At 37.6% G+C, this 15,483-nt stretch overlaps 1 protein-coding gene across 4 annotated transcripts in view; it reads left to right on the forward strand.

Moving 5' to 3' along the window:
* REPS1 (RALBP1 associated Eps domain containing 1) overlaps positions 1 to 15,483 on the forward strand; it is a 76,729-nt gene that overhangs the window by 29,514 nt on the left and 31,732 nt on the right. For all 4 annotated transcript variants that reach the window (XM_008161917.3, XM_008161923.3, XM_008161932.3 and 1 more), the window contains exons 2-8: positions 2,670 to 2,793; positions 4,376 to 4,572; positions 4,705 to 4,858; positions 5,353 to 5,477; positions 6,005 to 6,167; positions 6,435 to 6,498; positions 8,618 to 8,772. In XM_008161917.3, coding sequence (XP_008160139.2) covers positions 2,670 to 2,793; positions 4,376 to 4,572; positions 4,705 to 4,858; positions 5,353 to 5,477; positions 6,005 to 6,167; positions 6,435 to 6,498; positions 8,618 to 8,772 — 982 coding nt within the window. The remainder of the gene's footprint in view (positions 1 to 2,669; positions 2,794 to 4,375; positions 4,573 to 4,704; positions 4,859 to 5,352; positions 5,478 to 6,004; positions 6,168 to 6,434; positions 6,499 to 8,617; positions 8,773 to 15,483) is intronic.

The raw sequence follows: 15,483 nt of genomic DNA on the forward strand, positions 1-15,483 counted from the left end.
TATATTATATATGTGTGTGTGTGTGTGTGTGTGTATGTATATGTGTGTGTGTATATATATATTTATATATATATATATATATATATTTGGTAGTAAATACAGACTCGTGTAATGAAAACATAGAAGTGTTCCTTAATTTCAGCACCCAGAAATAAACACTGGTATATTCACTGCCATTTATATGTACACTAGAGGCCTGATGCACGAAATTCATGCAAGAGTAGTCCTTCCTTCCCCCGGCTGCTGGCACTTGCTTCCCTCTGGCACCCGGGACCCGGGCTTCCCTCGCAGCCCCAGCTTTGTCCAGAAGGTCATCTGGAAGGACATCCAGTCTAATTACCATATTATGCTTTTATTATAGACTAGAGGCCTGGTGCATGAAATTCGTGCATGGGGGGGGGGGAGTCCCTCAGCCCGGCCTGCACCCTTACCAATCTGGGACCCCTCAGGGGATGTCCAACTGCCGGTTTAGGCCTGATTCCACAGGGAACGACCCTAAACTGGCAGTCAGACATCCCTGTCGCAATCTAGGACCACTGGCTCCTAATCACTCATCTGTCTGCCTGCCTAATGCCCCCAACTGCCCTCTCCTGCCAGCCTGATCTCGCTCCCAACAGCCCTCCCCTGCCGGCCTGGTCGCCCCCAACTGCTCTCCCCTGCCAGCCTGATCTTACCCCTAACTGCCTCTGCCTTGGCCCCCACCACCATGGCTTTGTCCGGAAGGAAGGCAGACATCCGGAAGATGGCCGGTTGACACGGTCAAATGAGCTTATTACCCTTTTATTAGTATAGATGTCTAGTAAAGTTTCGATTATATTTATACACTGCTTTGTATCCTGCTTTTTGTTTTAATAACATTAATATTGTAAGCAGTGAATTTTAAAGGCTGTATAGTTTTCTTATTATATGGTTATTCCATAATTCATTTTATCGGTTTTTGTTGTTCTGGTAATTTTTAGTTTGCTTCTCCTTTTTGTACCTTTGCCCTGCCTCTTTCTTAGGTTTCTTTTTATACCTGCCCTTTAGGTTGTGGTGCTCTCCTGATTTCCCTTTCACTGCCCCTGAGTGTCCCACAGATACCTGAAACAGATGTAACAAGGATAAATAAACTATATGTTTCCCTTAAGGGGTATCAAGTGGGCAGAAAAGGGTGGTGGATAAGGGCAATAATCCTAATGAAATCCTGTGCAGCCTGCAAGCCTGTGTGCCCTTCCTTCCTTAACTCTCTAGCCCTCCTTTTCCTCCTAGTTCCCTTAATGTAAACCTGCCTCTTTATCTTCCTTACTCTTAAATTTACACACAAATGATACCCCTTAGTGGGAGAAACAGGAAATTCTTCCAGTCAATCACAGCCAAAATGACTGTATTTTCTTGTGCATGTAAACAAATGATCATTGTTATACATTACTTAACCACTGATAGGTGCTTTTCTGAATTCCAGTAAATATGGACTTTACTTCTGACTTACTATCACAACATCCAAGGTATCTTAATCTTCCTTTGAATGTTTTAGGGAAAAGAAAACAGACTAAATATGCTTCCTTTCTACAGGAATTTATATATTTTGAAAAATTGAGATAAGGATACTTAGTGTTTATTTTACTTTAAGATTATAATCCTATATAATAAAAGGCTAATATGCAAATTGACCAAACGGTGGAACAACCAGCAGGCAGATGCTCAATGTAGGAGAAGCCCTGAGCCGGGCTCACAGCTGGCGAGTGCAGCTGCGGTGGTGGGAGCCTCTCCCGCCTCTGCAGCAGTGCTAAGGATGTCCGACTGATGGCTTAGGCCATCAGTCGGACATCCCCCGAGGGCTTCCGGACTGCGAGGGCTTCCAGACTGCGAGAGGGCACAGGCCGGGCTTGAGAGACGCCCCCTGCCAAGTGCATGAATTTCGTGCACCAGGCCTCTAGTGTCTGTATAATAGACATCTACTCTAGCTTTTGAGGTTATAATTTAATCTTGTAACATAAAATTCTCTTTTGTAGTCTGATATGTAATTGCTATAGCCAGTCTAGAAATGTTTATCGAATGACTAGAATGTCAATGTAGATCTTTGAAAGCCTAACTGCTTTAAAAAAACAAAACAAGCAAACAAAAATTGTTGTTGTAAAGGAAAGAGTATAACCACATTAAATACAATCTGGAAAATAAGAGGCAAAAGTCCTACTCTTAATCTCACTTAACAAAATTGCTCATGGAATTTTTATATATTTGGTTGTTTTCAAATTTGTGTTTATGTAGTTTAAATGTGTCCTGCTTTTTTCCCACTGAATGTCATTTTATGACTATTATTTAAAATGGCTGCATACTAATCTGTTAGTTGCATGACCCTGTTGTATGCACAATGTTTATGTAGAAGAGTGTTTCTAAATATATATATATATGTATGTATATATATATGTATGTATATATATATGACTTAAGAAAAAATAGTTATTCTAATAAAATAAAATTGTTTAACACATGGATTTTAATAAATAGGCAAACGATAAACTTCTTATTTAAGGTCAGTGCCTTTTTGTTTTCAAGCATATGAACCTGAAACTTGAGGAAGTTGGTCGTCAGGTGAGAGTATATATTTTGGAGAAGTTATCAACAGAAGTTAGTTGCTTATTCAAAGAATTATTTTCATAAATCTTATATTACATTGTGTTCTTTTCTAGATTATGGAGCTTTGTGGGGCAACAAGACTTGGTTATTTTGGAAGAAGTCAGTTCTATATTGCTTTGAAACTTGTAGCTGTTGCCCAGTCTGGTTTCCCTTTAAGAGTGGAAAGTATTAATACAGGTAAATATGGGATACATTAGTAATTGAAATGAAAATAGACTTCAGGTCACAAATGAAGTTAGTGGCATTTGTGACCTTGAGAAAAATGTCATGACTTTATTCTCACTACCTTGCTATTTAAAATTTGTGAATATTAGAACACATATCTATTTTAAATGTTATGGCATATATGTACTTCCTGCATATTTCATTGTATAAAACTGTTAAAATGGTGATTGTTATAGCATAAATTTACTAAGACTTGTTTAGAATTTAGGTAATTTTATCAAAGTAAAGGGTGCATTGCAGTGACCCTCATATATGCTTTCTTTATATTTTTTTCTAAGTATAAAGCAACATTATACTTTGTTTTCTTGTTTGTGTAGACTGAACGCTCCATATAAAATTAGAAAGCACTAGTTAACCAAAACTTTCTGGTTGATAGAGATACTATTAAAATATTGGCAGATTAAAACCTAGTTATAAGCATCTGACTGTCTTATACATATCACATAGGAAAATTTGTTTTTCTATTATTTGGAGGTGTGTTGATAATGAAGTAGATGGAAATTTTATAAGGTAGGCACTTAAATGCAGAGAGTTTTGTGATTTTCATAGGGAAAAGAGGAAAGAGAGAGCTGCATTTTCTGTAATGTTAGGATTTTTATACAGTAGTGTTAGTACAGCTTAGTTTTAAGTGCTCCGTGTTTAATGCTAGCTTAGTTGGAGGTTTTCATTGTGGGCCTCTAGTGTGACGCACATCCTTCTCCTCGTGTTGAGAGTTTACATTCTTTTCAGGTAATTTTGAGTACTTTGCATACACACTAAATAAACTTCATCCCCTCCTTAGTGTGGAAATTCTAGGGGAGATTCAGGGAATTATAGTGGAAGGAAGTACATTTTAAAATGTACATCTTCTGAAAATGGTTTTGCTATTATTCTGGTCCAGATTGACCTGTGGAATTCTTAGTTTTTTTTATTTTTCTTCTTTATTTAAAATAGAATGTAGAGTGTCTGCCTGTAGGAGTGAAGTAAACCAGACTAAAGTTGATAGGTTGAGCTGCTTGTACTGTGTCTTTGGTAGGTGAACAGTAAGGTATTTTCAGGAATTTCTGCCATGAAAATGTTTGGATTAATCTAGTCTCAAACTTAGTGACATATTCTCTGTTATACTTAGAACTCGAACATCTTACTTTAGAGAATTAGTGTGAGTATCAACAGCATAGGCTTTGGGGTCAGACTGACCTGGGTTTAGATTTTGTCACTTACTGTCAATGAGCCTCAGTTTGCTTACCTGTAAAATAGGGACTTTGCAGGGTTGATATGGTAATGAGTGCAAACATAGGACCAGACATGCAATGGACATTTAATACAGCTATTTTTATAACCCCTTGGAAGGACAATTTGGTATTACTATTTCTTTCTAGGTTAGGGTCTCCCTAAACAATTTAAGGAAGAGAACGAATAAAATTTCGTAGTGATAGACATTTTGTTTCAGTATCAGTTTTGCAAAAATTCTTTCTAATATCTAATTCACCTCTTCAGGTTTTAATGTGTGCATCATTTTTTATTTTAAAGTAATAATTATTTTTGCCGTTAATAGTAAAGGACCTTCCTCTGCCAAGATTTGTTGCTTCAAAGAATGAACAGGAATCTCGCCATGCAGCCTCATATTCTTCAGATTCTGAAAATCAAGGGTCTTATTCTGGTGTTATTCCTCCACCACCTGGAAGGGGGCAAGTGAAAAAGGGGTCCGTAAGCCATGATACTGTCCAGTCTCGTACATCTACAGATCAACAGGTAGTCACATGCATGTCATTGTTATTAGTTGACATTCTGTGTAGATATTTACACTAAAACTTTTACTGAATGCCTTAACAATGAAAATGTTACCATAAAATTAAAATTTAAAAATAATGATACTCTTTCTAGGAGCCTGCATCTCCAGTAGTTTCGCCACAGCAGTCCCCACCAACGTCTCCACACACATGGAGGAAACACAGCCGTCACCCCAGTGGAGGAAATGGTGAGAGGCCTCTTGCAGCACCTGGGCCATTTTGGTCTCCCTTTGGTGACGCACAATCAGGTACTTAGAAGTTCTAGATGTAACAGTCATTTATTAAAGGTGTAAATTGAAGTAAACTGATAACATTCCTTTAAGAGTTGCCTCCAAGAAAATTTTTAATTGTGAGTTAAGTGCCTTAAATGGAAGCAAATTCCAACTGTGAAAATTTGTTAAGTAGATGTATCACTTTGAACATTGGTAATTGCATTTATTTATATCTATGATGCTTAGATAAAAGTTTATAGATAACACATTCTCTGAAGGTAAAATGAATAAGTGATTATTTCCTAGAGTATTATATATATATTAGATTAGTTTCAGTAACAATTTAAAAGATTTAAATGAGATAATTTTAAATTGACAGAAAATATTTCATTTTGGAAATTAGCATTTCTACAAAGTTAGAACTCAAAAGAAAACATATAATATGTGTATGGTGAATTGTTATAATAAAAAACCTGATAATTTTATATTCTTTAAAAGTGAGTCAGCATGTTTGCCCATTTTGCTTGTAGGTTCTGCTGCTGGTGATGCAATGTGGTCAGGGCATTCTCCACCTCCACCTCAAGAAAACTGGGTCAGTTTTGCAGATACTCCACCAACCAGTACTCTTTTAACCATGCATCCTGCTTCTGTCCAGGTGTGACATTTTATTGGTATTGCATTTTTTATTTGCTTCATTCAAAATACTGCTGCAGTCATTATTTTTATATTTTGCTGTTGCAAATTTTATGAATGCAAGTTCACTTTTATTTAAAAACCACAAAACAAACAAAAAACCAGAACTCCACTCTGTGCCTTTTCTTTAAGTCTGTTATCATTGAAATTTTTCACTAAAAGTTTTGGCTGATTTTCTTTCTAATTTCTTAGTGAACTTTTGAAAGGTTTCGGCACCTAGGAATATATTTGCTTGGCTTTCTTGGCACATTTCCATAACTTTCCATTGCTTACACATTGCTGTCATTCTATACATTTATATAATCATTGTCCAAAAACATTCAGTAACCTGATTATAAGTATGTGATTTGCTGATGAGTTTGTGAAGACTTCTTATATTTTAAACATCCACTTTGAAAGTTTTACTTTCAAAGATAAATAACCTAGCAATCTTGGTCCATGTAATCATATAGATAAATACTGTACTGAGGAAAAAATGTTTCATTACAGGACCAGACAACAGTACGAACTGTAGCTTCAGCTACAACTGCCAATGAAATTCGTAGGCAATCCAGTAGCTATGATGATCCCTGGAAAATAACAGATGAACAAAGACAGTATTATGTAAATCAGTTTAAAACCATTCAGCCTGATCTAAACGGATTTATTCCAGGTGAGTTGTTAAAAAACAAATTTTTCTAGATGGGACAGTTCAAAGTCTCAGTTTCATAATCTCAAAGAAATGGTTTTATTGGTCAGCGATTATAAAAGATAATTCTCAAATTGTCTAAAAAGAGTTTATAATTACTAGAGACCAAAAACATGACATATACATATGTTAAGGTTACCTTTTTTTCAATGAAAAAGGTCTTAAGACCACATTTAATTCTTGGGTCTGTAGGTTCAGAATAATGCTAAACAACACTGTTTTATATTTCAGGATCTGCAGCTAAAGAGTTTTTTACAAAATCAAAGCTTCCTATTCTTGAACTTTCTCATATTTGGTAAGTGTGGTGTATATTACTTGGGTAATGTGGGTTATTTCAAAGGAGTTTCCAGCAGGTAGATTTTTTTAACCTTAAAAATAAACTATTAGAATAACCTTTTAAAGAATGTTCTTATGACTCAGTATTGCCTTAAAATAGTCAGCTTCTCTCTCACTTTCTAGAAAAGAAATAAAGTGATACCAGTAGAATAGTTCTTTAAAAAGTGCTAAAAGTCTTTAAGCTATAGTAGCTGTTTCTTATTGCTAGTATAATGCATGGAATAAAAGCTAGTTTGCTCATACATGGTTGTGCTTATTCCATTTGGTTTTAAACAAATTTAGTAAGTCCTATACCAGCCATGAGCTTAAGAACAGTGCTTAGCACCCATTTAAATACCAACTGAAGACTCAGGATGGTTGCTATGTGGTTGGAATCAGTCATTAAATTACAATCACAAATTGCTTTTTAAAAACAATTGTCAGATAAACATATAAGTGTTGTTTCCACTTTATATCTACACTAAAGACCCGGTGCACGAAATTTGTGCATGGGGGAGGGTGTGTCCCTCAGCCCAGCCTGCACCCTCTCCAATCTGGGACATCCCTCTCACAATCCAGGACTGCTGGCTCCCAACCGCTCGCCTGCCTGCCTGCCTGCCTGCCTGATTGCCCCTAACCACTTCTGCCTGCCAGCCTGATCACCACCTAACCGCTCCTCTGCCAGCCTGATCGATGCCTAACTGCTCCTCTGCTGGCCCGATTGCCCCTAACTGCCCTCCCCTGCCGGCCTGGTCGCCCCTAACTGTCCTCCCTTGCAGGCCTGGTCCCTCCCAACTGCCCTCCCCTGCAGGCCTGGTCCCCCCCCAACTGCCCTCCCCTGCAGGCCTGAGGCCCCCCCCAACTGTCCTCCCTTGCAGGCCTGGTCCCCCCCAACTGTCCTCTCCTGCAGGCCTAGTCCCCCCCCCCAACTGCCCTCCCCTGCAGGCCTGGGTCCCCTCCACCTGCCCTGCCCTGCAGGCCTGGTCTCTCCCAACTGCCCTCCTCTGCCAGCCTGGCCCCCCCCCAACTGTCCTCCCCTGCAGGCCTGGTCCCTCCCAACTGTCCTCCCCTGCAGGCCTGGTCCCCCCCAACTGCCCTTTCCTGGAGGACTGGTCCCCCCAACTCCCCTCCCCTGCAGGCCTGGGTCCCCCCCCAGCTGCCCTCCTCTGCTGGCCTGGTCACCCCTAACTGCCCTCTCCTGCTTGCCTGATCGCCCACAACTGCCCTCCCCTGCAGGCCATCTTGTGGCGGCCATCTTGTGTCCACATGGGGCAGCCATCTTTAACCACATGGGGGTGGCCATATTGTGTGTTGGAGTGACAGTCAATTTCCATATTACTCTTTTATTAGATATGCCATTTCTCTATATTCTAAATTTTATTAATAGGGTTTTTAGTAGCATAGAGTGCTATAGTAGGAGGTAGGTAGATAATGCCTAAAACCAAAAAGTTAAGAACTAGCAATATATACATGCTATTTATAGTTTAAGGTGATAAATTTAAAAAAATGGTTGTTTCTACATCTAGGAAATGGAAGGATAGCAGGGTGGGGCTGCTGTCTTTTTGTATCAAGCCTTGTAATTGTATTGGATTCTTTAAAGTACATACATATAGACTTTTAATAACAATAAAAGCAAAGTTTTAAAAATTTTTAGTGACTTATTAAATAAGCCTGATTTCAACTAAGTCCTGTTATCTAAAGATACATATGTGTTAAAGGCCATTTCTTTGGTGACCTTATTTTGGGGGGACTCTTTTTTTTCAGCATTTTATTATGAAAATTTCAAGCACTTAGAAAAGTTGAAAGAATTGTACCTTAAACCAGTGGTTGGCAAACTCATTAGTCAACAGTGTCAAACCGTGGCTCACGAGCCGCAGTTTGCCGACCACTGCCTTAAACCACCCACATGGCCATTGCCTGTGATCTACAGATAACCATTTGCTATACTCACTTTGTTACACATCTTCCCATCTATGGGATTTTTTAAATTATTGTTTGCTTGCACTTTTTCTGGAAAAGTATTTCTCTTTTCCTTTTTTTCTGAGACATAAAAGGATCCAAAGTAGAATATGATTCTATTTCTGATATTTTTCTTTTAGGGAACTCTCAGACTTTGATAAAGATGGAGCATTAACACTGGATGAGTTTTGTGCTGCTTTTCATCTGGTAGTTGCTAGGAAGAATGGCTATGACTTACCAGAAAAACTCCCTGAAAGCTTAATGCCCAAGCTGATTGATTTGGAAGACTCAGCAGGTAAGATCCCAGGAGCTTGAAGAGACCGGATTGCATGCCTTGAAAAATAACACTTGGTTCTCAAAGCAAAATCTAGATGTTAAAACTTAGCTTAGCCAAAACCGGTTTGGCTCAGTGGATAGAGCGTCGGTCTGCGGATTGAAGGGTCCCAGGTTCGATTCCGGTCAAGGGCATGTACATTGGTTGCGGGCACATCCCCAGTGGGGTGTGTGCAGGAGGCAGCTGGTGGATGTATCTCTCTCATCGATGTTTCTAGCTCTCTGTCCCTCTCCCTTTCTCTCTGTGAAAAATCAATAAAATATAAAAAAAAACAAAAAAAACAACAAAAAAAACTTAGCTTAAAAGCATAGACATTTCATCAAGGGCATGTACATTTGCCATTAGAATAAGATGTACAGCCTGAACTTGGATCAATATTTTGTCTGTTTAGTCAACTGTAAACAAAGATAAAGAATATTTGCCACTATTTTACTTTACACTTGTGACCTGCTGAGATTTGAAGAGCATTTCACAGTGTCTTGTTATTTTGTCATCCTTAATTACATTTTATATTGTCTGAAGTGGGGAGAGTAGCCCGTCTTCATTATCAACATTTTTCCATTTAATGCATCTTAATTTGCTGAAGGGAAATACCTGGTTTATCATTAGACCTTTGCAGTCTGCAAGCATTTTCCTTTTAAAAAACCAATTTCTTCAGATGCTAAAGAAATCTGGAAATTTTGTGTGTGATGTAGATACTACATTGTTATCATGTATACTACAAAAGTTTACAAGAATGCTTTTATAGATGCTAATATTTACAGATAGTTTTATTTTAAAAGAAATAGAATATAGGGGGCAAAAAATGAGTACATTTTTCTTAAATTCTGAATGAATAAAAGGAAATCTAATGTTAAATTAGTGAGTCTAATTAAAACTAAATTACTGTCTTTGGTTTTTCTATCTAAATTCTTTTTTACATATTATAATGGAAGGAATTTTATACTTTTTAAAAGAGAAGTTAAAACAGAATTTGGCTCTCAAAAAGGTGTTCATCTATTGGGAAGCTTCTGTTTAACCCAGAATTGCATCTGATCTGACTTTATTGTGTAAATTATGCAGTAGGAATCATATGCATATTATTATTATCAAAAAGAGGACTACCTCCTTAGATTCAAGCATCTGTGTACTTCTAGTTTTGCTAATTATTCCTGTGACCTTGGGCAAGTTCTTTTTGTTTATCCACCTGAAATGTGTATTCGATACTATTCACATTTCAGGGCCTGAACACACTGACCTTTTATCAACCAATAAGTCTATTTAAAATTTTAGGGTTGTTTTTTAGAAGCATTATCCTATGAGAATCCTAGAGTTTTTCTGATCATTTTAGGCAATTATTAGGTATCATTAACCTCTGACTTGAGCTAAAAGCTTAGTATTTTTTTGGGGTAATTTTGCCTCAAAGTACTTTGATTTACCTAATTAAAAAATAAACAAAAAGAACTTCATTTGGTTTATTTCATAGTAGCCAAAAGGGAAGAAATTGTGGTTGCTACAGACTTACTGTGCCATTGATTTTAAAATTAGGCCTTGTGTCTAGAATTTTTCTATGACTTTAAAAACTGACAGCATAGTATACTTTAAATCATGCTTATTCTGTTATCTGTTGCATATAGATGGGTGAATCTGGCTTTTGCATGTAGTCTTTTTCCCCCCTCTTTTATTTAATTTAAATAAAATCTGGGATTCTTTGTAAACTTGATCTACTGCCTGAATTTTAAGGCTAATGATTTAAGTAGAAGTTCTTTTCTGGGCATTTTTCTTTTTACTCCTGTTAGATCTGTTTAGCAGTCACTCTGATTTTTCCCCCCTGCATATACCTCTACACTATTGTTCTAATTATAATTTTAAAGGTATCAAAGACTCATAGTTGTTGTTTTTTTTACCATTTGCACATAATCTGTGAATTTTCTGATAAAATGTATTGTACACATTTGACCACACAATATTAAATTCAAATCTTCTTTGCCTAATCACTAAGTGATAAATTTGGAATTTTGTTAATTTGAGGTTGAGGGATTGATTAACCTTTTTTTTTCTCCCAGCTATCATAAGCCTGAGATTCATAGGCCACAAGTTCTTTGAATATAGAAATTGTTATGTGACACTGTGGATCCATCAAGATCTGTAAAAATCCTTCTAAATAGCTGTGTTTTTAGAAGTTCACAGTTGAAGAGGAAACCAGTTCCTTTTGGCGGACCTAAAAATTTATCATAAATATTTCTTCTATGGAGCTCTTCTGACTTTCAGACAAAAGTAGTTACTATCTTCTCTGATCTCTCACAGTATCTCCTATGTGCTGTTTATTTGTGGCACCTATCACACTGTTCTTTTTTTTGTTTTTCTCTTTCCACCACTACATTCTGAGTTTCTTAAAAAAAAAAGAAAAAGAAAAGAAAAAAAGGGAAATGTGTCATATTCACTGTAGTATCCCCAGGATCTAGCACTTTGCAGGCATGTGCTAAGTTGCTCAGTAAATAACTGCTGAGTGAATTAATGCTAAATGTGTGCCATTTTTAAAGTAGGATATTCTTCTTAATATATTTCTGTCTTTGAAAATATAGTCTTTTATTATATGTTTGTGATGTTGGGATATACTAAAATATTAACTCTACAAGTATCTTGTATTTACAGTTTAATAACTCATAGAAAAATAGATGGCGAAAGTGATGACTTGAGTTAAAATTTTTTGGAGAAACAAGCTAGGCTTTCTAAAGGCATACAAACATGGGTGAGATAGATATATATTTTTTCCAAAATTATTTGAACAAGTTTATGGTATTAAATAGCAGACAAAATAAAATTGCTAAGGATCATAGGTATAAGTACGTACACAGACCTGAATTAAAATACTTATATTTAACATCAGCACTAAATATGGCAACTAAAGTAAAGAAAAAGGGAAACTTGATTTTTGTTATCTTACAAAAGAAAGCATATAAAAATTCATCTGTGGAAACAGCTTTCTGAAGCTGAATTCAAGAAAGAATGTTTATCTTCCAAGAGTGGTTATCTTCTTTAAAATAGGGTTAAGGTGACCTCCTAGCCTACCACAGTAGTGTTTCTTAAAGGGAAAAAAAGCATGTTGTGATGCTTTGCATCTTAAACTCAATCTCCAAAGAATCTTCTTTGTTGTAGCACAGTTGCAGTTTTACATATACTGTATTTTATGTGATTACACTGGTGGGGTCCCTCGGCCTGGCCTGCGCCCTCTCACAATCCGGGACCCCTTGGGGGATGTCGGACTGCCAATTTTGGCCCAGTCCCCTCAGGCCAGGCTGAGGGACCCCACTGGTGCACAGATTCATGCACTGGACCTCTAGTATGCAAATGAGATCTTTGGTTAATCTCTTCCCGCCCTCCCCCTTTTCCCTTCCCTCTGAGATTCATCAGTCTGTTCCATGTTTCCATGCCTGTGCATTGAGCATCTGCCCCCTAGTGGTCAGTGCGTGTCATAGCTAACAGTCAAACGGTTGAATGGTTGCTTAGGCTTTTATATATAAAGATTTGATAAAACTAGTGCTTCGGTGCACAGATTCGTGTACGTTGAAAGGAAATTAATTAGAAGGTGGCTAGTGGGGCGGGACTGGGCAAGACGGGCTGGACATTCCCTGGAGCCAACCTCCCGCAGTTCCTCCCTGGCTGGTCACACCTGGGGCAGTGGCTCAAAGGGCGTCTGCGAAGTGATCAGGGTCCCTCCAGCAGGTGGGGTCCCTCGGCCTAGCTTGCAGAGATTGGGCCGAAACCAGCTCTCCGACATCCCCAGAGGAGTCCCGGATTGCGAGAGGGCAGTTCTCAGGTGACCCACCCCAGAATTGGGCTCCCTCCTCTCTGGTTCCGGGGGGCGTCACCCGAGAACCCCCACTGCCAAGTCACTGCAGCTCGGCAGCTCCTGTGTTGAGCTTCTGTCCCCTGGTGGTCATTGCGCATCATAGCTACTAGTCAGATGGTCGCTTAGCCTTTTATATATATAATGACTAGAGCCCCGATGGATGAAGATTCATGTAAGAATGGGCCTTCCTTCCCTTGGCTGCTGGTACCGCCTTCGCTCTGGCCTGAGCCGCCTTTCCCCTCTGGCCTGGAGCCGCCTTTCCTCTCTGGCCCGGAGGGGAAAGAGCCGCCTTTCCCCTCCAGCCCGGAGCTGCCTTTCTGCCTTCCCACACTGCCCAGAGGCCCAGAGTGGCTGAGGTAGTGCAGACCGCCTGCATCGTTGCCATGGTGACGACGCAAGCATCCCGCCCTGCCCCCGGCTGCTCGGCGCCCACATATGCCAATTAACCCACCATCTTTGTTGAGTTAATTTGCATATGTACTCCTGATTGGCTGGTGGGTGTCGTGAAGGTACAGTCAATTAGCATGTTACTCTCTTATTAGGTAGATAGATATCTCTTAAGCTACACTAGAGGCTCTTGGTTGGGCAGTAACTAGATTGGTCTTGTTCATTATATCTCAGCACCCAAGAGGATGCAAATTGAGCACATAAGTAGTTGTTTTTTAAATGACTAAATGGCTGAACTACTTTTTTTAAAATCTGTTTTCTGTCTTCACACACAATGCTCACGTGAACAACTCAATAATATCTGACTGAACGCTCAAAGAGGGAAAGGAATGTGCTCCCCATTCTGTCTCCTCTTTCATAACCTCTGCTTTATACAGTAAATTTGAGCAAATTTTCATTATTGTTGATATGGTGCATAACATAGATCCTCAAAATCCTAGAAATACTTCTAAAATGAATGTTTTTAAAAGCCAGAAATATTTTTTCTTTTTTTTATTGTTTAAAGTATTACATGTAGTAGTATATATATCTCCTTTTTCTTTCCTCATTGACCTTCCCCCAGCCTCCCCTACCCCCTGTCGCATGGCCTCATCCCACCCCCCAAAAGCCAGAAATTTTTAATGACGTTTACTATGCAGATTTATAGTTGAAACTAGACTGATGTGAGTTAATCACTGTTAAGAGTTTTTCTGTATTCATCCAGAAAATTTTAACATAAAAGCTTACACAAGTAACACATGCAGATATCTGTTTTAACACAAGTGCATTCACACTGTACATCATTGATTGTTTTTTCTTATAATGTTGGACATCTGCACTTTGTCAACTACAGACCGGTTACCTTAATTTAACCAGTCTCTTATTGATGGGTTTTGAGGTTGTTTCTTGGCTTTACCTGTAAAACAGTGCTGCAGTGGACATGCTTCTACATAAATTTTTTTATAAAGAACCCAGTATTTTTTGTTTCTGAAAATTCACTCTCCAGGTGCCCTTAGTTGCGGAGGAAAAAAATAATGAAAATATGCACTAATATTATCTTTAACTTTCCAATTAAGAAATTACTTCTCAAGCTTCCCCCCCCCCCCCAGACACACACACACAAATACAGTTTTAACACTAGAATTATTTATCTCAAGATAGTTGGGTATTATAGCTCAGAAATCAATACAATTACAGATATTGGCAAAGATGCACCATTTAATGAAATTGGCCATAATAATTAGAACTGCTTGAATTTCTGGCAAAGACATTGACAATCAAGGTTGAATAATACTTGAGCAAACCTTTACAAGATGACACAGTAGGGGCTTTAAAAGATGATAGTTTAAATATCAGTGGATTAGTAAAAGTCCTTGGGAATAATTAATTATACCTTTATTTTATTTATTTTGCAGAAATTGCCTTTTTCTTTACTATTGTGTTGCAAAAGTGAAGTAAAGGGTATCTGTCTTCTTCTGCTAGTAAGAAAACTCCATGGAAATACGAGCCTTGTCTTTTTGCTCAATAACATATTTTTATTTACTGTATTTATGTATAGGTCCTCAGTAAATTTATCGACTGAATTCATGCCTTTATTAATTTTGCCGCTGAATTGCCCCCACAAAATTTAACATCTTTCATTCTTTGTTTTTTATGCACATTTTTACAATTTTCTGTGTACATTTTGAAAACAAAACACCCATCAAATTTCTTTTTCACTTTATGAAATTATAGTCCTTATTATAAGTTGACTAACTTTAAATGGGCTTTTTCCATTTTTAGTTGTCCTGGGTAATGGGAAACTCATATATATCTGTAGGTAATGTTCTTTGAAGTAGAATAGCTGAATCAAATAGTAGTTTCTCTAAAATGTTGATCAGTACTGCCAAAAAAGGCAGTCAGTACAATTTAATTCATATTTTGGGTGATTGCTTTGCTTCATTTCAAACTTTGTTGGACACATTTTACTTCCTTTTTTTGGAATCTTCGATTTTAATTTAAAACCTATAGACTTCTATATAGACATTCTTAAGGTCGGCCTACTGAATAAGTTCCATTTTATGGCATGTTGAGAGAAATGGAATTATTTTGGAAATAGAATATAGTTTTTGATGTATATAATTTTTAAAACAAAGCATATCTGAAATTGTCTTTAATTTCTTTCCCTGTCTTTTAAGAATGAATGAAAAAGGTTCAATTTCTAGTTTTTCTTGAAGACTTAAAATTTATCAAAACCTTTGTATCTTTTAAATATTTTTTCTCATAAGAATAATACTGACATTTCAAATAAATAAAAGCTATAGTTTACTTTTGCTTTGAGGAAGCTATTAAATGAAATTGGAACCTTGAATCTTTGTGATTGAAGAATTCTTCCAACAAGCTTTGCTACTTGAAAACAAAATAAGTTTAAAACC

This window comes from Eptesicus fuscus, chromosome 10, assembly GCF_027574615.1.
Source record: "Eptesicus fuscus isolate TK198812 chromosome 10, DD_ASM_mEF_20220401, whole genome shotgun sequence".
Taxonomy (NCBI): domain Eukaryota; kingdom Metazoa; phylum Chordata; class Mammalia; order Chiroptera; family Vespertilionidae; genus Eptesicus; species Eptesicus fuscus.